This window comes from Betta splendens, chromosome 4 (assembly GCF_900634795.4).
Source record: "Betta splendens chromosome 4, fBetSpl5.4, whole genome shotgun sequence".
NCBI classification, from domain to species: domain Eukaryota; kingdom Metazoa; phylum Chordata; class Actinopteri; order Anabantiformes; family Osphronemidae; genus Betta; species Betta splendens.
In genome coordinates, this window is record NC_040884.2 from 25,022,692 (window position 1) to 25,050,095 (window position 27,404).

The window sequence follows — 27,404 nt, forward strand, 5'->3', positions numbered from 1 at the left end:
TGCAGGTACCACCCACTCGACACTTCAGCGCTGCAGAAATCCTTAAAATATTCAGCCTGAAGGGTCCCTGGAACCTGGAGCGCACATCATTTCAGTGCTGCTCTCAGGTGATTATTCTAGTTCTGTGGTATTATTGTAAAGCTGCTACAGAGCTGTGCTGCGGCCAAGTGACATAATACATTCCACCTACAGTACAATAGAAGCTTTTACCATAACCCTCCAAAGGAATGACATTCATGAAGGTCACTGTCCTTCAGGCTATTGAAGTACAGCAACAGCCATTAGCAATGTTTAAAATTGGGTAGGAAGTGCCCAGGCTTATTTCCAAAAATGTAATTTTCACACTCTACAGCACAGAGAGTTGGAAATGAGGCATTCAGGGACCAAACATGCTCAGCCACTGTAGCACAGATAAAGCAAAGATCATTTCAAAACTACAAAGCAGACTTCACATGGCACAGCCTCCATTTTCACCTGGATATGACACCGCCGCTCAGCCTCCGGCTCCCATTTATGTTCTGTTAAAAAGCGCCAGTGAAATGTAAAAGATGCGCGAGGATGCCTGCACGAAGAGCGAAGAGTGTTCTTCTCTTTGTTGCCACCTTAGCCCATTAAAGATTTAAATGGGATTCGGAGCATTTTGGGTAAGAATGAATTGAGAGGCACAATCATTCAGTCAGCTTAAAATATGTCTATTCAAATCTCTGTAATATTCTTTCTGATGGACAAAACATCAGTAAACCGTGTAAACCATTTTCTGCGTGTACTCAAGGTTAGTGCGACTTTATACTAGAGAGAGAAACACCTGGATTCAATTGTATTACACCTAGAGCACTTGCATGAATGAATGGGTGACCTGATTAGAATGAATCTGCAAAGACGCAGGTGTAAATCTGGGACCATGTAAGAAAGTCGCTTGCATTTATGCCAAACCAGTCCCAATGCCAGTCTTGTTGTGGTCACAGGGCAGATGCTTTTCAATGCAGTCTCACAGCACATCTGTCTGTATGTCTCAAGGATTGGCCCCTCTCCATAGAGAAACAGATGAATAATCTTTGCAGAAGGTCGCCTACTGTGGTACATCAGCCGTATAAATATGTAATAAACAGCTCATCACAGGGAGAAAGCAGGACACGAGGAGCCATGATGTTCCTCAGTGATGTTTGCATCCTCCGTTGGAGACTCAACCAGCCAGAAACAAAGACAGAAACACCAACTCCAAGTCTGTGTGAGGGTTGCCTGTTGCCTATGAACCGGTGGAGGCAGATGGCCACCAACTCTAAGCCTGGCTCCACATCTTGTTGCCTAGTGCTTCATTAAGTGGGTCAACAAGTGATATTTGCTCCAGCAGTCAACACTTTTTTTTGCAATTAAATGGTTCTCTATAACTTCATATCAGCTTTCCGCTCTGATATGAAATTATAGAGAAAATTTCAGCTTCTGTAATATTGAATAATTTAATCCAACATATATTATTTATGGGTTGCATTTATTTATCATCTTGGCACACCAAGATTTCCATACTATTCAGCCTGTCCCTGCAGCACATTGTGAGTAAACCCAGCACCTGGAAGCTGAAGTGGGCTGAATCTTTAAGCAAGGAGCTCTTTTTCTGCTTTTGTCCCGTAGGACGTGAATGCAGCACAGAACAGCCCGAGTACGAGAGCGAGAGAGCGAGAGAGAGAGAGAGAGAGAGAGAGAGAGCGAGAGAGAGAGAGAGAGAGCGACAGAGAGAGAGAGAGAGAGAGAGAGAGAGGGAGAGAGAGAGAGAGAGAGAGAGAGAGAGAGAGAGCGACAGAGAGAGAGAGAGAGAGAGAGAGAGAGAGAGAGAGAGAGAGAGGGAGGGAGGCAACAGTGCAGATGAGCCCCAGTGAGCAGCGGCCGGGTCCTCTTTCAAACACACACACGCCGTCACACACACTGCGCTCTACATCCCCCACACACGAATGCCAGGACACTCTTACTCATGCAATCCAGTAACGAGAACAGCATCAGTCCGAGCCGCCTGCTGCCGCCGCCGCCGGCAGCCCTCTCCGCGCCGCTTCCACGAGACACAAAGCTGGGATCCCGCTGGGAGAGCAGCTCCTGATGCCTTTGTAGCGCAAAGCGGAGCCGGGCTCCTCGCTTGGGGATTCAACAGCAGCACAGAGAGGAGGAGACGGAGGGGAGGGAAGGTGGGTGCATGCAGCTCAGTCCAGCCGCCGCCGCCGCCGCCGCCGCTGGAGGTGGACGACATCAAGGCGAGTCTGAGGGGACGGAGGGGTAGCGTCTCTCTTCCGCACCGATCCGGGCGGCGTGGATGCGACCGGGGCACCTCCAGGCTGACAGATGTAGAGGCAGCGCGGGGCAACTTCTAGTCCTGGGTGAGACAACTTCCCCCGTGCATGTGTGTGCCTCTCGCTCCGCCTGCTGGGAGCCGGCTTCACCCGTCCTCTCTGCTGACTGGTTTGGTTCCAGCTCAGGCGCCTGTGCTTTTCTGTGTTCCAGTCCTCAAATAGTTTTAATGATAGTCGAGTGGAGAGGGGGAGGCAGCCTGTGATCGATGCTCTGTGCGTGTGACACATCTGAGCCTCACTGCGTTCGCCCTCTCCCAGCTCTGTTGTGGTGTCCAGCTCTGGAAATCGGCTGATTTTCCAGGGAATGGAACGCGGTTTCACTTTAACTGAACGTGTAAATTAAGTACTGCTTCAAACAGAGCGATGGGTCAGAGACGAGCAGGACTCGCTGGTTTCACACCCTCATTTCCAGATCTCGTGAACTGCGACTAACACGTCGGCGTTCGATTCATGGGGTTTGAGTCACACACGGCAGCGCAGAATGGCACAAACTGTGTAGTTTCTCACGGCCAGCACTTTTCTGCAGAACTGGTCAGATTAGCACATTGTGCATGTGCTTGTTGTGCTCCACCTGCAGGTGCTGAGCATCCAATCAGACAATGAAGCGGCTCACAAACCGAATGCGGACCTTGCTTTTGGGGACAGATGTGGCTCTGAAGAGAAAACCTCTCAGATCTCTCATTAACTTGAAACTTGTGTGTTGAACTTGAAGTGCTTGAGCAACACACAATAGCCTGAATGGCAAGGGCCGTCCTTTCATCGTATTTTCCCCTCACATTTTAAAGCAAAAGGATTAAATTATGCATATCCAATTGTCCCGTTCTTTTTTTAGAGCCACAGTCGTTGTGACTGTCTGAAAAGCCAGAGGAGAAAACCAGCTTTCAAGTGAACGCAATTATACATAATGGTGCCCGAGGTGGCACTTAGCCTCGCTATTTGACAGATTTATGTGTCAGTAATGAAATGTCTGCTAACAAGGTTACGTGGCCCTCAGAGTGCATTGTTAAATAAGCTCTCTTAGTCTTGTCCATTACTACCTCCACTTACCGACTCGTTTCCATGTTTTCCGTTGCACATAAAGCGGCGGAGCTGGACGGTGACGCCGCGTCATTGTTTTCTACTCTGGAGTGTTTGTGAGGACAGCAAAGCGGGGGTGATGAGGGCATCGCTGCTCACACGGCGAGGAGCGGGATGAGGGGCGGGGGAGGAGGGGGAGGAAGGACGGGGCCCCGAGTGGCCGTCAGACACCTGCAGGATGAGATGTGACGGCTACGGCGTCCGGCTGGAGCTGGAGCTGGAGCTGGAGCTGGAGCTTTAGCTTTAACGGCATCATGGATGCTGAGATCGGGCCGCGGTAGCGCAGACGCAGCATCTAGAACTAACGAGTGCGCGTTTATTCCCAGACATGAACGCGTGGTTCGGCCTTCGCTGCCTGGCTGACCTCGTTTCCTGAGAGCAGTGACTCCCGGTCTCGTCTGCACCACCAATACGTACGCTGGATTAGATTTCATGTTGTTTATCAATTACTGCTCTGAAAGTCAATATGGTCTAATAGGCTCTTTTACCGCTGCCCCAGAAAACAATCAACGATGTACGTGGACGGGTCCACAACTCAGAAATGAAGAAATGACTGCGGCTGAGCAGAAGCAAAGCTCCACGTAACGCAGTTTAGTGCAGTTGTGCCATTTATTACAATGACTCTAATGGATGTCTTCATTTTTTAAACAGGCTGAAAGTCAGAGCAATAAGTGGAGACGTCCCTTCCTGTAGATAATAGTTCTTTTCTGAGCGTTTGCTCATTTCGGCTGATGATGGCGCGTGTGACACGCTTCCCCGAGGACTCAGGACGAGTGGAGGCACAGAAAGGGAGCGATAGCGCAAGAAAAACTGCTTTTACTCGTTGGATGCTGCATATTTTATGTTTCCCAAGGTCTCCGGATGAAAGAGTGTGCGCTGAGATGGCCGTGGCGTTACATAAGGAGAGAGAGGCCACGCGACCGGCTTTGCTTACACTTTCAGGGGAGCTGAGACATGACACTAACGTTTCTACGAGCTTCTTCAGCCGGTGCTGGACTTTTAACGTGAACTTAACGTCGTCCACGTCAACCGGATCTCCCACAAACATAATTGTGAAGCTCCTTAATCCAGATGGACGACGCACAATTCGCTTCGAGCTGATATTTCACGCGGCGCGTCGCTGAGAAGGAGCGAAGGACATTTGAGGAGTTTATATACTTGTCAGTCTTGTATTTCTGGCCGGCGCCGGCAGCTCGGGGGCTGCGACCCGCCGGCCGTAAAACAATTTGCTCACGTATGGATCGACCGTCGCGACTGAGATTGGGCGAGAAAATTGAGTTTGAGGCTCCAGCCTGTGTTCGCAGCAGAGACATGCTATTGTTTTGTTCTGATGCATAATTTAAGGTGCCTATAGATCACAGTACATATGTGTAATGGCAATGGGTCAAACGTTATGGCAAAGATATCTGTATGTTGATTGGCTGGTGAGCACACAGCTGAGTTTGAGTCCACTACACTGACAAATGTCCGTTTACTTTAAAACTATTTCTACTAAAATGTATTATTTGCCACAGTTTATGATACGATGCACTTTAGTCTGTTTATAAATATATATTTATATTTCTTAGAACCTATATACATATACACATTGGACTAGCTCTAATGCTGCATTTGGAAACGCTGCTTTCGTGGGACGGCTCAGAATCCGATGTTCTAACGCTTCCAACGCGACTCTGTCCACAGTCTTCACACTGTTGCATCACCACCGCCGCTCTTCTGATGAATGGTGAACTACATACTTTGCCTATTATACCGCCGTGCATTTGAACCTGCGGCCCTGGGCCGAGTTCAGCAGGAGAACACGCACAGTTCAGTGCTCGCCAAAATACAAGCTGAAAGGGTTGAACTTTCTTTCCTTCAGCGCTGTGAAGCCTGACACTGAGGAGCAGCACATTATCTCTGTCAAAAGATGCCGTCTAGACTTCAGGCTGTTAAGGCAAATGTTTCCTCTCGCACATGAAACCTTATTTGCGTTATTACCACATTAGCAGCAGCTCAGAGAGCAGACGGGGCTGCTACAGTACACACATCTTTCATCGCTCCTCTCCATGGGCTCTGTACACAAGAAAGCTTTTTAATCCTCCATTATGTCATTACGAGCAAGTTCAGATTAACGCGTGGAGCGAGTGCGTTTGTTGTGAAGTCCATGGGGTGAATTGCAACATGCGCATTCACAGCTTTTTAATTTATTTTCCTGCATCAGCTGCCTCTGTGGTGTTTCCACTGAAACACAACAAAAGCATTTGGCTAGATTGAAATGCATAATTGAATCCGAGCGCCTGTAGCTGCACCTTCCTGCAGAAACGTTCTCTCCTAACTGACTTGTGAGGACGCGGTGATCAAAGGCAGCGTCCCCTCAGCACTGAACCCACTAATGAATCTACCTCTAATGAGAACTTTACTCTACGTGTTGTGGCCCAACGCACTTAACACTGTGCTCGGCTGCATTAATTAATCATCCTTCAAATGGCTCCTGCCGTCCACAACAGTTCGCAGTGTGTCCGACTCAGCTGAGCTCTCATGCGTTCAGCCGAGCGGCCGCAGGGTGATGATGTTGCGCTTATATCTAAATTAATAGACTCAGTTGTTGATACGACAATCGGAAACGTCTGTGCGTTTTATTTAGAGGCTCTTTCAAGCGTTATCTGATTCCCTCCTTCTTGCTTCGCTCATCGTCATTAAACGTCTTTGAACCCCCTGAACCTATTTTAAGTTTCCCATTGAAGTGTCGGTGCAAATAAACATCAAAGGTCAAGCAGCTGCATGTCAGCCTGTAACCTGCGTCGCTCCGTGGACCACACCAGGACCGGAACCAGTGGGACCAGTAGTGAGAGGACAGTGTCCAGTCTTCTGCCCGATTTCCTGAGTTGCGTCATTCTTTGGTATTTCATTTTTTTATTCTTTGTGTAATGTCACTGCAAAGAAAGTCTGAGTTCCATGCGGTTTGAATGCACCACAGTATGCTGGGTCCCATGTGAGCATCCGTTTATTTATGTGCATGTAAACATCACACATGTGCAGCTACAAGCGTTTTTTAACTCATCGCTAAAATACATACACACACACGCACACACACACACACACACACACACACACACACACACACACACACACACACACACACACACACACACACACACACACACACACACACACACACACACACACTTACCTGCCATGAACCAGCTGCTGCTCACTTCAGATAATCGTTGGGGAATTCGATCACCAGAGGGATTACGTCTTATTCTCCTTCTATTTACATCTTAATGACGAGTAGGTCGCTGCAAGGTCAGACGTGTCCTTTTGTACTGGCTGTGTTCATTAGTGTTTTTGAGCTCGTAGCCTGAAGACCATCTGCCAGCTGACAAAAAGCACCACAAATAACTTCATTACGGAGCTGTGTTGGTATTTTCCGATGACCTTTCAGATTGTGGAGAAACAGGAAAGTTTTGACCCAAGATGTCTCCAGAAATATAGTTCACGGTGGCGGGAGATAGTGATTAAAGTAAGACGCGATGCTGGTGATTACATGAACAACCAGCTACATAGAGTTTGTAAACAAGCAGTAAAGAACAGCTATTGGAGCGTATGTGATATACTGTAGTGCAGGCTGCTTTGCATTTGAGCGGGGCGTGTGGTGCAGAGTATCTGCAGGCGAAGGCTTATTTGCAGCTCTCCACTCCAGAAGCAGCACCGGTGGAAGGCTCTCCCTCGCTTTGTTTCCCCATCATTTGGACTAAAAAAATCTGCAGCTGCATGCGTCCGCGTGGAGCCGTGACAGATGGACGCCATGAGACTGTGCTTAACAGACTGTGCCCCCCCCCACCTTCCTCCTTGCATCGTCCTCTCTCCCTCTCGCTGTTGGGAAGGCGCAGTTTTGGTGCTTTTGCTCGTCTGAAGTGTTTGATCACGAGCACTCTTTGAACTGACGCACAGCTGTGGCCAGTTTCTCCTCTTTTGTCTGCTCGGCCTGTTTTTCCTATATGGAGGCGAGCCGCGCGCTGTTGCTGAGAGGTAAAGGGTTACGTTTGTCAGCGCAGATCACAGTCTGTGGATCCTGTGTGTCTATGAATATCTCTGCATGCCACCGTGCCCATGTATACGCGCATGGACATGCCTGGCTCTATTTAATGCCCTCCTGTCGCATTCCCTCACGTTGACAGGCGCGTTCCTTCTGGTCTGCGCTGTTTGCCGGACAAACTGGACAAACTGGACAAACTGGACACCGGGGAAAATGTTAGGCATGCATCATCGGATCCAGAAGAGACACTGTTGCGTGGAGCTGAGGCCGCACCCGTCTTCACAAGCCTGTCATTGGTTGAGAGATGAATTATTCATCTTCTTTCTTTTTTCCAGACAAACACTGATCACAGTATCGTGCCTGGATGCATGAGTATGACAGCGCAGCCTCTGTTTCAAAGCCCACCCGTCCCTCTGTCCCTTACAGCCGCCTTCCAAAGACTTTCCCATCTCGCCTCCCGCTGCACCGTCTCATCTCCGCCGCTTTCCATGGATGTCTTGACGACGCCGGCGCAGGAAAAGGCAGCGTCTGCATGTCAGAGTAAACAGCCTTAAAAGAGCCTGTGAATAATTCGTACGCCGGGATGTCGCCGCGGTTGCGTCTGTTTGCGCGGACAAGGCCTTCATTTATTTATCCCCCGACTGCGGAGCCATGCGCCGCGTGCCTCTAATTCCATCCCGCATGCTGTTTCATCGCCGTGCATCCGGTTCCTGTGCGGTGTCAGAAGGCATGCATGTTTAATGTGCAGGCAGGGCCCAATTACCCGGCGCCTATAGCCGAGGACTCCACATGAAATGCAGCGATGGCCCAGTGTGCAGCAGGCGTGGAGGGTGAGACCACGGCCCGGGACCCCCCCCCCCCCCCCCCCCCCCCGCTGACGCATCGTGGACATTTGTTGTTCGCTTTGGGTGAATTTCCCCCTGAACGGTCATTGGAGGTCCGTGCCTCGGCTCCTCCGCTGCTTCAGAGGCTGAGGATTTGAGATGACTCTGTCAGGAGCAGGGGGAGCGTGAACACCCCTCCTTCCTCTTCCTCTTCATCCTTCTTTCCTTCTCCTCCTCCCGAGGCCTTTAGGGAGAGCAGCTGAGTCACTCTCTCCTCCCTCTCTTCCCCCTCATTCTCCTCCTTCCTCCCCTCGCTCCTGTTTCCTCTCCACTCCTCCATCGCAGGAGACCACAACTCGTGCTGAGCTGCAAAAACCACTGCCCGTCCCCTGCGTTTGTCCCCCTGCACATCTAACCTGTTCGCCTGTTTGTGATTTTTCCGGGGATGCGTGGACCCTATTAGGTGACGCTGTGAGTCGCAGCAGTGACTAGCAGCGGCAGATGCAACACACTCGGTGACGGAGTCTCTGTGGAGTTATTTACGCCAGAGCGATAACAGACACGACTGTCAAGCGAGCGCGCAGCGACACACGCGCACGCGCTCCTCCCTCCTTCCTTAGCTCTGTCAGGACGCATCATCCCTCATCACCTTCCCCCGAATCATTCCCCATCTCTGCCTGATGTTTCCGTCTTGTCATTTAATGAAAACCTCCGTTCTACTTTTGCTTCTGCTTCTAATCTTTTCAGCTTCCTCACATCCCTCCTCGGCCTTTTTTCACATTTTGTTGACAGCTTTGCTTTCTTTCCACATGCTCATTTCCCTCCACCTCCTCCTCTCCTCCACCGGTTGACTTCTTGCCTTCTACTAACGACTAGCTCCGTGTTACATTATATACGGCACCCCTGCCTCATCTAGTTCCCATTGTATGAACGCCTTCGTGTCACCGAGGCGGCTCAAAAGGGAGAATGAACACATCTGTGATTAGGCAAATGAACTAATATCTCCCAGGATTTTGTGCAGTCGTTCCTGTCCATGCTGAGACCTGTGTTGAAGATTAATCAACAATTAAATGTGTAGTGAGACTCTTTCCGTCTCTCAGTGCTGCGAGCGTACATTCAGCACCAGGGCTGTAGCTTGAGATCCTATAATTGCCTGCGAAACCTTCCTGTAATTAACACTGTTGGATAATTAGACCAGAATGCCAGAGCTCACTCCTCTTATTAGGAAAGAAAAGGGGCAAGTGCTGTATAATGTGTGGTAGATCGTCTATTACTGTACAACCTCTTATTTCCGTATAGGTTGTGCTGTTTGAAGAAAGGAGATTTTTCACAGTGTGGTTTCCATTCGTCAGAGACTTTTTCCCGGCCGTCAGAGGTTTTGCTGTCTTGGCCACGGCCAGATTAAAGCTGACTGGAGGAGAGAGAGCGGGAGGGAGGGCGAGGGAGGATGCGGACTGGGCCGTGTGGCCGCTCCCAGCGGCACCGGATTAGAGGATGGGACGGTGAAGTAGGCCATCCAAACACAGGGATACGGACAGGAGACCATAACATGGACGCGGCTGGACGGCGTAGCACATTTCATCAGCGTGTCATTATGATGTAATCCCAAGCCAGCCACTACGCTGGCAGCAGTGTGTCACACAGGGACACACTTGTGGATATTGTTCTTTTCCTGCCTTGATTAGGAATCACACGACTTTGATCTCAAATGTGGCCTATTTTTACCAGAAATCGCGTCTCGGCGCAAGATTGTTTTCCTCCTGACGGATATGTGATTAGAAACGAAGCAGACTATTCTGATGTTTTGTCTGCAAGACACAGCAGATAAGATTGGATGCTACTTTGTTGTGTTCAGCATAAAATGAAAGGAAGGTATAGAGAGATTTTGTTATTAGATGCCGCGGTGCCGGGGGCAAATAGCTTTTAAAGTGTGAACGGTTCAGCAGAACTGGCCTAGTTTATGTAGATGAGTTATGGTTATTTAAGTGTACTGATTGTACCCACGACCCAAAAAGCAAAGGTGACTCAGAGAAAGGGGAAAAGGTTAAAAGGAAGCTGCAATAAACCCAAATCCCGAACACTTCCTTTAAAGCAGATGTTGCTTTTGAGCACCTGCGATGGGGATGATGATGATGACTCTCTGAGACTGCGGGATGAGAGTCAACGAGCCGGACTCCGTGCGCTGCCGTGATCCGTGACAGCAGCGCCGAGCTGCGATTCCTTCCCGTTCAGTGGGGATCACGAGGCCGTGCAGCTTCGTTCACAGTCAGTGGAGACAGATGGAAATGAGCGGGGCGAAGACGAGGTCAGGAGCGGCAGCCGGCGTCGCGTTACCGCGGCCGGCGCATGAGCAGCGGGCTCACGTTTCCATCAAAGGCTGTGGTGCTTTACGTTAAATGACTTCAGTTCAGTCTGAACGCTGCAAAAGCACAAGGAACAAGCAGCTGAAAAGACAGTGAACTGAGTGAACTGTGGAGGTATTGCAGCCCCCCCCCCCCACCCCCCCATAGGCCCATTACCTAAGATGTTTTTCATACAATATTTAATTGCAGCCTTTGAACAACACCGTTTCCCATGAGCCTCAGGTGCTTGGCGGCTAAATGTCACGGCCCACAGAGGAGGCGTGTGTGCTGGCAGCTCAGCCGGTCACACGCTGCACATGTTTGTAGACGGGAGACAGTGGAGCCGGAAGGTTGTGGCAAATTTGCAAGAAAGCACTTGTAAGATTTATGAATCTGAGCAAAACCATGTGACACAATGGAGTCAAGATCCTGCCCTGCTGCTCTAGTACAGGTGAATCAAACCTTACTTTATACACCTCCAGGTTTATTTTATTCATTATTTCTCTGTGGTGTAACAATCTCAAACATATATATATATATAGATATATATATATATATATATATATATATATATATATATATATATATATATATAGATATAATATATATATATATATATATATATATATATATATATATAATATAATATATATATATATATACCCCCCTCACACACACACAGACATACACACACACACAGACTTGGAGCATGGGTATTCCTTTGACATCAGCATTTCTCTGCCTCATAATCCTCCTGTGTTCGTTCACCTCCACACGTGCTCCAGGTCCGTGTGGTGTCTTAACTTCAGGTGTCCAGTTTGTTGCAGGATCAGCAAACTCCCTCTGACAACCAAAGTCACCCCCACACTGTTGTTATGAGACACGCTGTGTGTGTGTGTGTGTGTGTGTGTGTGTGTGTGTGTGTGTGTGTGTGTGTGTGTGTGAGGTTTTCTCCCTTGTAGTTTCTCAACCTGTTCTATCGTCCAGAAGTGTCATTTAAAAGAAGGAAAGCTGCGTCTTTCACCGCCGCTGAGTCAGTGAGTGTGGTCTGGAGCTGCTTTTCTTCCATCGTGTCTGTCGCCATCAATCATCTTGAAGCTGGCCATCTAAAAACGTCACTATCACCCTATCACACAAAAGCCCTGCCCACTTCCTCTCACATTCATGCTTCCAGATCTGATGATGGATACGTTCCTCAGACGTCACTGGAAACGCCTCACGTTCGTGCCACTAACTGTAAATGGTGGCAGAATAACAGAGCTTGTCTCAGGACTGAGACGTGGCCGTGCACACGTCAAACACTGGGTTTGTGAGTGGACTCACTGCTTTACTGTCTGGAGGTCATGCACGGAAGAGCTTGAACGGCCTCAGCAGCAGAGCTGGCGTCTTCGTTATAAAGGTCTTAGCCGCGTGCGCTCGGAAGCCGTCCAATAAGGCCTCTGACAGTTGATGTTAGACAGCGGCTCAGCCAGCTTATCTCTCCAACACGGACGATGGGCAGCTGCAGCATCGGACACCACGCCAGCGATCTGCTCCTGTCGGTCGCCCCGCTCGCAGCCGGCGTCTCTCTCACCTGGGACCTTCCAGCAGCTCCGGCACAGACTGATCTGCCTGATTCCATCAATGCCTTTCAAAGATGTCTCTTCCTGGCTTATTACCCGGTCAGTACTTTCTCCACCTCGCTGCTGTCAAGTGATAAATAATGAATCCGTGTGAATCCAGCTGTACCACCGGCCCGGCCTGAGGATTACTTTTAATTTGCACAAGGCTCCGCTCGCTCCCTCACACACTCACACACCGCTAGTCAGACTTCTGTCTCAAGGGACCCCGAGGGCAGTATTAGATTGCTGCCTGAAACCGTAACCCCACCAATCATGTGTAAAAAGTTTAAGAAATTAATCTGTATCGTTGCTCCCTGCACTGGATCCAGTTACACAGTGTTGCTGCTCCTGTGTTGCACTCCTTTAGTAGCTGAATGGGATTGAGTCTCACACACGCGCCAGATAAGATTTCTCATATTGCTCCTGGAAGGAAGAGGAAGCTGCAGTACAAGCGTGACCCCTCTCAGATATTCCTTGACTCCAGTTAACTGGTTGTAATTGGCCCCGTTGATGAGCAGGCGGTGAAAGGAAAGTAGAAAGGACAGGGAGCCTTTTAATGGAGCCTATGAGAAGGACACAGAGAGCCTGCAGGCTTCCAACAGGATTAGAGCAGGCTTCAGCAGATTTGCGATGCGCCTCTCAACCTTCAGGACCGAAACGGATACGGAAAAGGAGTGGGTCTTTTACGGCGGTGTGTTGCAGCGGAGACGTCCCTTCCTGTGAGATGCCTTCAGCTGTAGCTGCGGTCCGTCTGCAGATGGTAAACATAATGATTTTTCAGATCAATACTCCCAGAAAACTGTCCTTTTATTATACAACTCACACATTTACACATTCTACTAGTGTGTGTGTGTGCGTGCGTGTGTGTGTGTGTGTGCGTGTGTGTGTGTGTGAGTGTGTGTGTGTGTGTCTGTGTGTGTGTGTGTGTGTGTGTGTGTGTGTCTGTATGTGTGTGTGTGTGTCTGTGTGAGTGTGTGTGTGTGTGTGTGTGTGTGTGTGTGTGTGAGTGTGTGTGTGTGTGTGTATGAGTGTGTGTGTGTGTGTGTGTGCGCATGTGTGTGTGTGTGTGTGTGTGTGTGTGTGTGTGTGTGTGTGTGTGTGTGTGTGCGTGTGTGCAGCCCATTGGCATGGAGGTGGCCTGGGATGAAGTGATGGACGGTGACATGGCAGACAGGCAGGAAATAGATGCCAGCAGGGACGCTTCACGCTCACCTCCACCTCCCGGTGACTTTGTCCTGCTGGCTCCTGTCTCTGTGACATCTGTCCTGGCGCAGGGCGCTTTGGCGACGCGCCCATGAAACGCTGTGGTCGTTCATTTAGGCGAGAAAAATGTTCAAATTAAGTGTTGGAGTGCGTGAAAGAGCGGAAAAAAGCTTCTTATGCACAGGATCATTTTCAAGCCTGTGAAAAAGATTCTCGTTAATCTTTGACCTGAGGTATTTTGTTCATGCTGGGATAGATTAGATATTTCCTGGGGGGTCATTTTCTTTTAGACTGGAGTTTCCCCCGTTGGTTTATTACTACTTAGTTGTTTTTATTCGGTCCAACTATTCTGAGATTTCCCAGTTTCTGTTTATTTTGCCATAAGCGCTGGAGCCAGATGATGAATTGTTAGTGTTTGTACGAAATTACAAGCGTGGGGCTCGGCTGTGTCTGAATTAATCTGAAGCGACGGAAAACAACAGCAGCGTTCGGCGCTAAATTGGCCCCATTTCTCTCCTTCACCCAACAAAATGGAAATAGAAAAGAAGTTTATACAGTAATAAGCTGAACAGGTGCCATGCATATGGAAGCAGCCGAGGTGGGAGCGCGACTGGCCATTTATTGCAAAGTTATAGAGAGTCATAAAGTGATGGATGGTTATAAATCACTAATTTATAATTCAAGGACACGGACCTCGTAGTTAATTGGTCCTGACACCTTCGAAACTTGATTCTCTTTTCCCATCAACTTGCTGTGTTTTCGCCAGGCACAATTAGAGCCTAGGAATAAATTATATCATATTCTTCCTCGTTTCAAAAACAACCCCAAAAGATTTAGACAAGGACAAATGAACATTTTGATCTGTTCACTGAGCACAAACAGTCTGTCTGTTGTCCCAGATCCCCCAATTATGGCCTGTCTTTCCTAGTGGTCTGTCACTTCTCATCGCTGGTGAAGTTGTGTAAGTAGCCGGAGAGTCTGCCCTTGGGAGGGGGAGGTCGACTGAGGCGCTCTGATCACACAGGCTTTAAAGGAGGATGGTCATTTAATAGGCTGGCTGCCGGTGACAGTCTGTCCGACTGGTCCTGTGTGTAAACACTGATGGGTGACGGGGAGGCGCTGTCGTTCCACAGGTGAAGCACACGTCTCGCAGCTGACGTCTTGAGTCGAGACAAACGTGTTTAAGGGCAGCGAGAAATGTATGTGGCTCAGAAGCCGGAGTCTGGGCTGAACGTGAAATGTCCCATCATGCATTTCACATCACTATAGCAACAGCTGTGGACAGAGACACAGAGGTTAAGGTTCGCTGTTCTTTCACAGTTCTGGTGCTGATGCTGAAGGCCTCGTTCCACAACATCGGCCCGTCATATATGTACATAAATATATAAAACTGTTCCTTTGAGTAATTTGACTTACAGGCAACAACATTGACTGGATCCTTCCAGACAAATGTCACATTCAGAAGTGAATTTAACTTCTAACATCCTGTTTCTGTCGCATGAATTGAAAAATAGTTGTTGACACATTGGACAGCAAACTAAAAAAATCAGATATGAAATTTGAGTAATTACTGTAATTGCTATAATAGGATTTTTAATCATCATTAATCTGTTCAGTCTGAGCTCTCGAGTCTCAAGAGACCTTGAGATAAACAGCGCGGGATGAAAAAGGCTGCACCCATTTAATAGGCCTAAAGTGATGGATCACAATAATGAATTACTGTTACAGAGCGCTGCTAATGGAAGCGTTTTAGGTCATGTGTCGATTCGATAACGCCGCTGAGGGCGTACGAGCCTTGGCTGGCATGACTGAGTGTGTGACCGGGGGAAGACGTGTCACCCTGCGTTACAGTGACGGCCTTCGGGCCTCGGAGAGTGGCATCAAACTTAATGTTCTTTTGAGCCGTGGCCCCTTTGTGTTAACGCAAAGTGACGGCGTGTGGAGGCTTGGGGTCGTGTGCCAGCGTCTCTGTGGGGACCCCAATATTTGCTTTAACTTTGAGCGGCGGACACGCCTCGGTGCAAATGGATAAAACAGAAATCCAGGTCAGGTCCTGTCACCGCAGTGAGACATCGAGGCATCACGGCCTCGACTGATTTCTATTAATAACCATGCAACAACAATGACGGGCAAAATGACTCCTGTTAATGTAAGTTAGATGCTTGTAGCACATGTAAATACACTGCTGTGCGTCTATGCAGCCTCCCATGCTGGTGTGCAGTCTGTGACCTCAGGCCCGTCCTCCTCTGCCAGGTGAGTGTGTGCCGCTCTGTGCGACACCGCTGGCGGCTCCAGGGTCTCCCTGTGCAGACTGATGGGCGCTGACAGTGGCTTCCCTCGGTGTGACTGTGTTTTGTCCGTGGGCCGCTCCGGCACAAACGCGCCGTTGCGCTTACGTAAAAGCGCGATGAGTGGGCATGCTGGAAACGGGTGAGCGCGCAGCCTTTTCAGCAGCCTTTTGTGGCCCGTGTGCTTTTCTGGAGAGCACTCGGCTACGCCTACACGCTCCCAGACACACTTCCTGCCTGTTTGTCAGCCGCGTCCCACACCTGCAGCAGAGTCTCACCCTGTGTTCTGCTGATGTGCACTCCTCATTGTCATGCACACAGAAAGCACTGACTACAAACAGACATTACCTCACAGTGTTGAGGGATATTTCCTTCCTCTCAGCCATAGCCCTCCATTATTGATCAGTAACTATGAAATACTGGCATTAAGGCACTGGCTGACATGTTCCTTCTGCCTTTTTTGAATGTTCTGCTTCTGTAAACAATCACTATAGTGCACAGCGTGTCTCATTCCATGGCTGAAAACACATCGCCTCAAAAGCATTATTGTGTGAGTGTTTTATATTTTCGATCCTTCACAGTCGCCGCCGTTTGCTTTGTTCTCAGCTTTACTCGCTCATTCTCAGTCAGCCTCATGAGGTCACCACCTGAACCGTTTTTCCAGCAATCCCTAAGGAGTTTCTAGAGGTGTTAAGTACTTGTTGGCCGCTTTTCCTTCACTCCCCGATTCGAATGGTTCCAAACCGTCTCACACTGACTTTGATTGCGTAATTATAGAGGCCGGGTCGCCTGATGCAGCTCTCCATCACTCTGCTTCTTGCACTAATGGCGCTTACATAACCAGGAACAGGGGCCGTGGACTCGGAAGTCACCCTTCCTCTGCCCAACACAACTGTATTGTTTACATTAGGGACCTTAACAAGGTGCGATGTCACGGATTAAGTGTTGAAAAGGCAGCCGGTGAAATTAAAACCATTAGAGGTGATTCCTGAATTTGATCAAGGGTGAAGCAAAGCTAAATGTAGCAACTTTGCACAATCTAAAATATAAAGAATCTCTCTGGGTTATTCATGTTTCAGTAATAATGTATTGATAAATGTATTCAGTATTAATAATAAAAGGTGTGTCTTTGACATATACTACACCTGCAGTGGCTACTCTACCGCACTGACACAAACAAGCATCGTGTGCTTTGCTACCAGGCTCTATTTAAACCTCTTGTCTCTCACACACACACTTTAGGGATTATAGGAGGAGCTTTGTGCATACATAATAGGTTGTGTGCGTGTGTAATGTGTAAGATGTATCTGCGCATCAGCTGTGCCCTCTGCCCGATCCCACCTCCACGTCCTCATGTCGAAAAACATGTGGAGGCAGCGGAGAGGGAGCATTCGGCTGCCTTTCATTTCCTAATAGCTTCTGTTTCAGTAGAAACGGATGGGGAGCAGGTAAAAGTGAGGTAAGGTCCCTGGAGGTGGGGGGTCAAATAGGTGGCAGTAGATCTCAGCGAGCCCCCTGCAGCTCCACGGCTCACCCCACTGTCTGAATGTGGTTTACTACACTGCATCTAAACTGGACTTGACTTCTATAAAGCTTAAAAGGATACTTGTCTCCATCCCTCCGTCTCCCACTGTCTGCAGTGCTTGGGCGGTAATTGGGCTGTGGGTAAAGAGCACATGAATTCCAGGTCATCCACTCTCCCCCTCTGTGCTTTATAGACTGAGCTGAGGAGGACCCATGTGGGGCTGGAGCTGTAGAGGAGGGCTCCTGGCAACCTGAGGAGAAAACCGACAACAGTAATTGTTGAATGAGTGCCTCCCACTTACACATTTAAACAACACCATTCCAAATTTCAGATCAAATTTAAAAAATAAAAAGAACATTTTGCAAAATCAGTTGATACGACAGTACTGTGAATATGTTTGCGTCTGTTTATCTGTCATCTGATATTGCAGTCTGTCTGTAGCAGTGGACTGATGAGTCCAAGGACCAAAATTGCCATCCCTGGAGCAACACCTTGGCAAAAAGGGACTCAATTACGTTTAATGAAGTCTGTAATTTTAGTTACACTCATTAGTCAATGCAAACTAATTTACCTCCCTGCAGAGCTAGGACAGGTTATGGTCTATGGTTACCGCCTATGATTCATCACCAGCTACATACAAACTCAGCTGCAATGTGGAGCAGTTGTGCTTAAAATGCTGGGGCTGAGGGAAGAGGCGATGAAAGGATTACACCTGCAATTGATTGGAGCACTTGAGTGCCCTGTTGGCTCTGCATGAAAAAAGACTGGACAGCAAGCTCAGGTTGAAGAGACCGGTGACCCAAACAAGCAGCACCAAAAGCAACTGGACAAGATCTCATTTACTGTAGCCCTTTAAAAAGTTCATTACAAAGTTCCCCAGTGCACCTACAACGAACTCTACCAGATAAGTAGAACGCTTCTCGTTAACACTGTAACTAAAAAAATGATGTTTCAACTAAATCCACTGACTTTGTGTAGAAATATTGAGGCTTTTCCAGAATAGAACATCACTTTACTACACACTGGCAGTAGAGGTATTTTTAATGGATGAGTAAATGTTGCCTGGCAACAAACAGTTACGTAAAGATAACGGACATCGCATCGGATGCTGTTGGTTGTCTGAACAAAACGCTGATGAGATCATTTACGTAAACCATTTAGAATGATTTCATTTATGCATGAATGTGACCAGATGTTTAATAAGCTACAACTACTGCATCTCAAAGATTGCATTTAGCTTTCAGATTTCAGTGAATGGGCATCTAGCTACAGTAAATGGACTCCAGGATAGCAACACAGAAGAATGTAAAGAAGAGCCTTGAAGGAAATTCTCAAAACCATGGTGTAAATTCATCTAAACATTACTAGATGTACTGTATCGCTGACAGTTTGCTGCCTCCCCTCATCAACAATTTGGAAATGAGGAGAGAAAAATAAATCCCAATTTATGAACGTCCAACACAATAATGTGAAGATGGTTTCCCAGCTGAAGCTCAGTCAGTCAACAATGTGCTCCATACAGTAATAAATAAGCTCCAGCAGCTGCAGGAGGACCTTCATGAGCTTGTTGCTTCCTTGTTTCGAACCCAATTGCTTTGTATTAAATAGCCTTTTTGCCACAGTGTATATTGACAACAAACTCATAAATAATTCATGTTTCCCAGTCGCCACCTGTCTTTGCTCGCAGGCAATAAAAACACAGGCACATGACACAACAAGTAGGATATTACTCAGAGGTAGTGTATGAAACTACAGGAAATATTAACTTTCTGTGTGAAAAGTCAACCCTGGATATTTACAGAATGACTCATGAGGAAATAATCAGCAGCTGTGTTAGCTTTCATGTGAAACCAACATAGGTTCTATTGGCCTGGCATCTAGTGGACAGATGTGTTTTCACCGGGGAGTGATACTAATCGGCTGAGGAATATGGTGATGACGTTGTCATGACAACATTCCCAGTTGGTTCAAGTTTTATGGTTTAAATTAGAGGCGCATGTTGATTCTGCCTGTAAGACGTAGATACGTAGATAGATATTATTTATTGATTGTTAATCATTCATTAATCAATTGTTATTTATTGCTGGTCTGGTTTAGTGTGGCTTTGTCTGTACAGCTCCAGTATTTGTTCAAGTGCTGTGTTGGTTGTGTGCCCTGACCTCCAGCTGCACCTTTGCCCCGTCTTTTGCTGCTACACCTGCACGAGTTGAAGGTCAGCGGGGAGGAGCACTGCTGTCCTCCGCTGCGTAATCAAAGACACGCAGCTATTTTTGACTGCAGCTTGCTACCAGGTAACAGTAGCCTCCTGGAAAGTGGGGGGTGGGGTGTGCTGTTTACAGTAGAGTGCACACTGCTCTCTCCACCTGCTCTTGACCTGTGGTGCATTAGCTGGTTGGGGCCTCGGGGCCTTTTGCTGAGTGACTGCTACCAGATATGGCTTTAGAAAATCAGTCGTGTGACTGACAGGGAAATTTGAGACAATAATAAATGGAAGAAGGGAGTCAGTAGACAGGAAGTTGCTGCTCTATCAGACCTCATCCACTTGCACACCCACAATGTGACATCTAGTCATATCAACTGTATGATGTCGTACAAAACAATGTGCATGTGTGTACAACTTAAGCAGCACTGGCTGTAAAATGTCTTTCAATAGTGATGACATGACTTTAGTCCTGGTCCCAGCAAAGATCCACAGCTCATGGAATGAAAGTTTCAGTCTTATAAATAAGTCAACGTGAAGCACGATCAAGTTGCCAGCAACTCATGTTCATGTTCAGTGTCAGTAATTGGACATGCACCGTACAAAATGCCCGTGGAACAAAAAGCGACACCAGCAAGTTTCCAGTTTAGGTTCACTGGGCCCAGATGTTGGACCAGTGAAAGAAGGAATATGCATGTTTTACATGTGAACTGAGCTGGTGTCCACCTCTCTGAGCTGCTGTACTGTATCTTATTCAAACTAAACTTTAACATCTCTGGGAGTTTATTGGTACAGATTTACGACTTTGGTGATGTTTATTCTGTCTTGTCTTTTGACAGTTATAAAGTCTGATCCAGAACCCGAGCAGTGGCCATGAGTGCATGAAGGGCCTTTGTTCCTCTGTCTAGTGGGCCTTGTTAGTGAATGACACAGTCTCTGTGGGCCAGCTATGAATGAGGTGCACTGCTGTCTAAGACAATCTCAGAGTTGGAAATTTGAATATCTCCTGCTGTTAAGGGGTATTTTTAGAATAGCTCTATCAGACAGGTCGGGTGGTATTTGCAGTGAGTTAATTAGATTCAGTTGCAGGCTGGATAATGGGAATATTCATTTCTTTGCCTGGTAGAATGATAAATGAGAACGCGTAGACGTGTGAACATGAACGCCCATTATTATTATTATGGACGTTTTTTCATGTGTGCAGCGTTTTCGTGTGTTGGGGGGTAAAACTGCGAGTAAATGCATGTTTGTCGCAGGACACGCACCGTTAAAGCCTGGAGGAATCCACGGCGTGAGCCGGTTCAGTGTTTCGCCGTGGGTTTAAATGGGGATTACCGCTGCGCTGTCAACACCCACCGGCAGACAGAGGGATGCGGGGAGGCAGCCACTGCGCACACGCATGTCAGTGCGTGTGCGTCTGTCATATGAAACCAACAGGCCGGTCGGCTAGAGAGGCTTTTCTCATGATAAGCCTCGTGGCTCATGACTCGTGCAGACGATGTGATGGACTGAGTTATTGTGATGCACTGAGTCGTGGCCGGCTGCTGCGGTGTGTGACCTTTGTCAGGCATTTACTGAGACACTAGGGGCTGGATATACTGTTCTATATGCCTGCAGATTGGATTGTTTAATGCTGCTTTCATATTTTATTCGGCCTATTTATATGCTGGCATTTTCATCCTCGGAGCAGGAAGTCCATTTGTTATTATTATGTTAGCTCAGACTGTTCAAACGGCTCGTTTCCTGTTGAAGGTTTGCGAGAGGCTCCAATTATTTTCTTTTCTCATGCATTTTTAAAATGTCTTACACGAAGCCTTATAAATGTGATAGATTGTGAATTCCCCTGTTTTCAATTACAACACATCAAGTGCTTTGAGTAGATGAACCATTAGATACAAAGTGGAGTCTAAAATAGAGCTATTAGAGCATTTGTGTGTGTGCTTTGAATATGGTGAATATGAAAATCTGAAGGCGACCGCGGTGAACTCCTGAAGCAGAGTGTTTGACCAGTGCTGTTGACCTCATTCTCCCTTTCCTCCGTTTCCCTCAGGAGCCGGGCCCAGTGAATCGGCCCCAGACGGGGGCAGGACTAAGCAGTAGACGGGTTGACCATGGAGGTGAGAATGGGCCGGGATGCAGGCTGCCTGCTGCCCGTCCTGTTCCTGCTGCTGATGACCACAGCGCCACCCGCCCAGAGCCAAGGATGCCCTCAACGCTGCGACTGCGTTGCACGGCTCAAGAGCGTGTCGTGCTTCGGGAAGCGGCTGTCGGCGCTGCCCGACGGCATCCCGCAGGACACCAAGGTCCTGGACCTGTCTGGGAACAAACTCCGCTGGGTGGAACACAGCGACTTGCTCCCGTATCCTCGTCTGGAGAAGTTGGACCTGAGTGAAAACATGATCAGCGTTCTGGAACCCAATGCCTTTTCCAACCTGCAGAACCTGCAGTCGCTGTCACTGCGGGGGAACCAACTGAAGCTGGTCCCCATGGGGGCCTTCTCCCGCCTCTCCAACCTAACTGCACTGGATCTCAGTGGGAATAAGATTGTTATTCTTTTGGACTTTACTTTCCAAGACCTGAAAAGTCTAAAGAACCTGGAGGTTGGAGACAATGATCTGGTTTATATTTCCAACAAAGCCTTCCTGGGCCTAGTGGGGCTGAGGGAGTTGACTATCGAGAGGTGCAACCTGACCTCTGTGTCCAGCCAGTCCTTGTCTTACCTCCATAACCTGGTGACTCTGCGGCTTCGCTACCTCAGTATCTCCGCCTTAGAGGACCAAAACTTCCGTAAGCTGGGGAACCTGAGGGGGCTGGAGATCGATCACTGGCCCTTTCTGGAGTACATCTCCCCCCACAGCCTGCAGGGTCTCAACTTGTCCTGGTTGTCCATTACGCACACCAACATCACCTCTGTGCCCACCTCTGCCCTGCGCAGCCTGGCTCACCTCACCAGCCTCAACCTCTCCTACAACCCCATCTCTGTGCTGGAGTCCTGGGCACTGCGGGACCTCGTGAGGCTGAAGGAGCTGCATATGGTCAACACCAACCTGGCAGTAGTGCAGCCATATGCTCTGGGAGGCCTGAGACAAATCCGCCTTCTCAACTTTTCCACCAACAGCCTGGTGACGCTGGAGGAGGCCGCCTTTCAGTCCGTCAACTCTCTAGAAGTTCTGCGTCTGGACGGGAACCCTCTGGCCTGCGACTGCCGCCTGCTCTGGATCCTCCAGCGGAGGAAGACCCTCAACTTCGACGGCGCGTCCCCGTGTGCATGACGCCCGTGGAGGTGCAAGGGCGAGCTCTCAACGCGTTCTCCGACTCGGCGCTCTTCGACCACTTCACCTGTCAGAAGCCCAAAATCCGCAACAGGAAGCTGCAGCAGGTGTCGGCCCGCGAGGGGCAGGTGGTGTCGTTCGTGTGCAGGGCCGAGGGTGAGCCGACGCCGGTCATTTTCTGGATCTCCCCGCAGCGACGGCGCATCACCACCAAGAGCAGCGGCCGCCTGACCGTGTTGCCAGAGGGCACGCTGGAAATCAGGTACGCCCAGATAACCGACAGCGGGACCTACATCTGCATCGCCAGCAACGCCGGGGGCAACGACACCTACTTCGCTACGCTCACAGTCAGCGGGCTGCCTCTGGATGCAGTGCTCCTGGCCAACCGCACCTACTACACAGGGGACCTCAACGACACCAACCTGAACGACACCAGGGTCTTCTTGAAGTTCACTCTGGACCTCAAGACCATCCTCATATCCACAGCGATGGGCTGCATCATGTTCCTGGGCGTGGTGCTGTTCTGTTTCATTCTGCTGTTCGTGTGGAGTCGAGGGAGGGGTCAGCACAAGAACAACTTTTCGGTGGAATACTCCTTCAGGAAGGTGGACGGACCTGCAGCCAGTGGGGGACAAGGCGGCGCTCGCAAGTTCAACATGAAGATGATTTGATTCGTCCCTCGTTCGCATTCTGTTTACAAGCAGTCTTAACGTCACGGAGGAACAAAAACACTGCAGTGGACGTCTGCGTTTGCAGAACAACAGCGTAAATCCTGTATAGGGCATTGAGCGAGACAAGGTTTTGTTATTAAAAAAAACAATCAAATCTGTACGGTTTTGATATGGTGTTATTGTATTTTTACAGCTCCACTGTTCACATGTTCTTGAATAGACTGTTTAAAGACCAACGTAACAAACACCTGGAGTCGTCTAACCTCTCGCCAATGACGTTCTTCTTTTGACTGTGAAGAGACGCTGCCGTCCTCAAGGACTGAGGCCGTGCGAGCCCTCGGCCTCCAAAGTCATGAAAACACCCTGGGCGGTGCTCCGTGAATGCCAAGGACTTGCCAATGCGTTTAGAACAGTTCCAGCTACATACTGCAAGTTTAGACTCAGCTGCAGTCGATAGAGCACTATTAGGACGTAGAGAAACTCACCACTGTACGCTCTGCAACACTGCCAACGTAGTTTTCCTTACTGTCAGATCAAATCTGGGTAAAGCTACAAATTAAGGTTTGTGTCCAATCAGTCTCAGCCCATGCAGATTCACAGTTTAGAGGTTTTTCATTAGATTATTCAGTCCATCCTGAGCAAGATTCCTTTTGGCCTTTATCTAAAAAAGGGGCGACCACATGTACAGAGGCGACTTCTTATTTCAAGATGTGTATAATTTGTAAATGAAACATTTGTTGGGGTGCGTTTACCCTAAAGTTGTACGTTCTTCTGTATCTATAAGTAGAAAATATAATGTATACTGTAAGATGTATTATATAATTTGTAATTATTTAAATCCTTGTTGATGTTTATACTGTTATACTGTTTAGTAATCGATCATGTTTTCCTGTTCTACGGTAGTTCTACTGTTAAAGATTTCTTCTTCATTGTGGTGATATCCAGTCCAGTTATGCTTCATTTGACGGCTTTTGTAGTCTAATTGTGTCGTGACATCAGATGAGGACACGTCTGCTCGTTCCCTAAGATCACACAGCAGATCATAAAGGCTTCAGTTCATCACCCAGTCCTTTTTGAATAAATGACAATAGGGAGGTTTTACCGGCGCTGGGAAAAAAATGCTAATGTGATGAGGCCCGTGCAGACTGGAACACAGGTCGTGATGAAGCTAAGCCACAGAGGTGAGGTGTTCTAGGAAGACGATGACACTGCAACCACAGGCTGGAGAATAACTAGTATTAACAACGTACATGCTGATGGGGATTTCACTAGGCAGCTTCACAATGTAACCAGTGGCAGGAGATTATTTTCCCCATTATTTTCAGATAACATTTGAAGAGGAAGGCAACAGGTGAGCTGCCAGTACCAACCACACTTATGTCATAGCCTTGGGTGTGAGCTGTGTAGAAACTGAGCTGCACTCTGCTTCCTCTGCTGCCCTCTGCTGGCAACATCTGGTATTGAATCATCACTGAAACACAATACTATCAATCTGCAGCACAACATTTCTTAAAATGAAATTATTGTGATATTAGAAGTGAAATAAAAGAAAGGAGCCTCTCTATGGACAGTACATATGGACTCTACTTGCTCATGGACTGACCTGACCTGCTCAGCATCCTCTCTTTGCTTTTAAAATGCTTTTCCGTTGTCCCGTGTTTAACTCACCCTGTAAATAATGACTCCATTGTGTCTGGAAGTTGTGCTAGATGTTTTATATGACAAAGAAGCACACTGTTTATAAAGCATGCTGTTTATCTGCCACGACGATGTCTTGTCCCATGTCACGTTTCTATTGCATCCAGTCTCTCAGCCTTTAAGGTTGCAGGCTGAGAAGTGGACCTATAGGCTACAATACGTCGTGACCCTGTCACTGTGACATTCAATGTTGTGGACTGTTATGCTGATCTGTTTTAGTTTTTTTACAGTGGTTTGGCATACTTTCATTTGAAGAATGAATTCAGTCAGATGGCCGTTCTTGCCATGATTCACATTTATTCTATAGGTAGGTGCATATATTTGCTCTTGAGGGGTATTAATGTTCATTTTCTATGCAGACACAAGTTACAAAAAAATAAATAAAATTTTATAAGCAGATGGACGGAAAAAATAGCTTTGCATTCACGGTTTGACGTGCTGTTTCTCAAAGATTTTAATCATACAGCTGCGATGACTTAATTTGCTGTAACTGGTGTAACCTCCTCTACGCTACTACACCAAGGCCTCTTTATTCAGTGTCTAAATCGACTCAGGCTGCAGCAGTCTGTAATTGGTCAGGTCAAAGACAAATAAAAACCTCAATGAGGAAGTGGCAACAGGAAGATGGTTCGCACCCAGTGCACATGCACTCACGACGTATTCACTAGTTTCACGGTGCCTCTTATTTTGAGAAAATCTGTGAAAAACCTTTTCATGCTCAGCCTTCGTTATGACTCTAGCACGTGTGAATACTCATACTGCTTTTTCGTGACAGATTCTGTGACATCACACCTAGTTCTGAGGACAGTCACGCTCTAGTGGGCATCTAAAATAAGTGCGATGTGAAACAGGCAGCCTCTGGTGCGTACACCGAAAACGGACTCTTCCGCTAAAGACGCTGCCAGCTTGTGTCTCAGAGTTATAATAAGCAGCATTTGCATATTAGAGAATTCTTCCACGAGAGCAAGGCCAAAAAAAGATCTAACGTGGAGCCTATTCTTGCGCGTCATGGCAAAAATGACTGGATTATACAGTGTATATATATTTATAAATGTTAAACAGTAGCTTGGACAGACAGCTGTGTTTACAACCTGAAGACTTGTCTGTGTGGAGGTTCCCTACAATCCTCCCACCTCCAGGTAAAGTGGGGTAAACATCTGTCTGTCTCTCCTCCCTGGCGCACGGCGGCTGCATGGATGGACAGACAACTACTGTAGTATGTTTCCAGAGAGCTGTCGTATGCGATGAACACACTTTTTATGATCATCGGTATTCAGTCACGGCTCAGACTGGCTGCTCTCATTAGTTCTGCTAAGTAGCCTTTCCCAGGAGACAAACGGAACCAAGCTGTGCTGACAAATGTTTCCTAATAGGATAGTAGAGCCTTCAAAGGTCAAAGGTCACCGCCTGCACATGCTCACACTCCCACACTCTTCAAGAATATAGTGTGAACTGTCACTTTTCCCACATCTCAGTAGATCAAATGTTTTTTTGCACCTCTAACGTCTGAGCGATGAATCACTTTCAACCTTTAGTTTTCTGTCATCATGCTTCATCGGTACCCGCTCGACATTCTATTACATCACAGAAGGGATGATGCTGTCTGCCCTTGTGACTATATCACATGATTTGGATTCAGAGGTCAAAAAGTCCAGCAGGTCATTTGAAGAGGATTTTTCTGGAAACGCGGCTTCATCGACTCAAAAGCAAAGTCGCACTGTTGCTTCGGTTACTAGAAGAACCGTTCTTGTTACCTCCTTCAGCGAGAAATCACGGTGAGTAATGTCACTTCACGGTTTGACGTGTACATCAAAGCGACGCTTGTGCAACTCCCTTCCTTCTTCCTCGAAGCCACTTCAGACACGTTATCCAAGACTCCACCAACATTACAGCATCACGCTGTGACATGGCGGCTCCGCTCAGGTACGTGTGTCCCTCTCCCTCATCATTTCTGTGGCGTTTCCTGGGATGCAGTGCTCTCAGCCCCGCGTCTGCATCGCTTTGTTTGCTTCACAGGGGAAATTATGTCAGGATTCGGCTTCTGCTTCAGAAGCTATTTCCAGTCATGGAGACGACGTGGCGGGTGATGTAATGCAACGTGAATGCGCCTGTAAAATTTGTGTGTGTGGGCAGTAATGACACATTTTTGTGTTACCATAGTGTTGGAAGGAGGTGGTCTAAGAGGGATTGTAGTGGTTAACAGTTTTTTGAGCAAACAACAGAAAACACAGAGGAGTGTGCGCCTCTGGTCATCGGACCACAGGCTGCACATCTGCTAATAGGCTGCAAACAAGCGTGGCTTCACTCACTCGTGCAGCTGCAGGTGTTCTGTGCTGTTGTGTTGTG

At 47.9% G+C, this 27,404-nt stretch overlaps 1 protein-coding gene across 1 annotated transcript; it reads left to right on the forward strand.

Annotated features, from left to right (window-relative positions):
- The first annotated feature begins 1,843 nt into the window (after nt 1–1,843).
- On the forward strand, nt 1,844–25,457 carry lingo3a (leucine rich repeat and Ig domain containing 3a). Its single transcript, XM_029147858.3, is given in 3 exon segments — nt 1,844–2,363; nt 21,468–22,669; nt 22,672–25,457. Coding segments are annotated over 2 exon segments (1,830 nt in total). The 5' UTR covers nt 1,844–2,363; nt 21,468–21,528; the 3' UTR covers nt 23,361–25,457.
- Nucleotides 25,458–27,404: the final 1,947 nt, after the last annotated feature.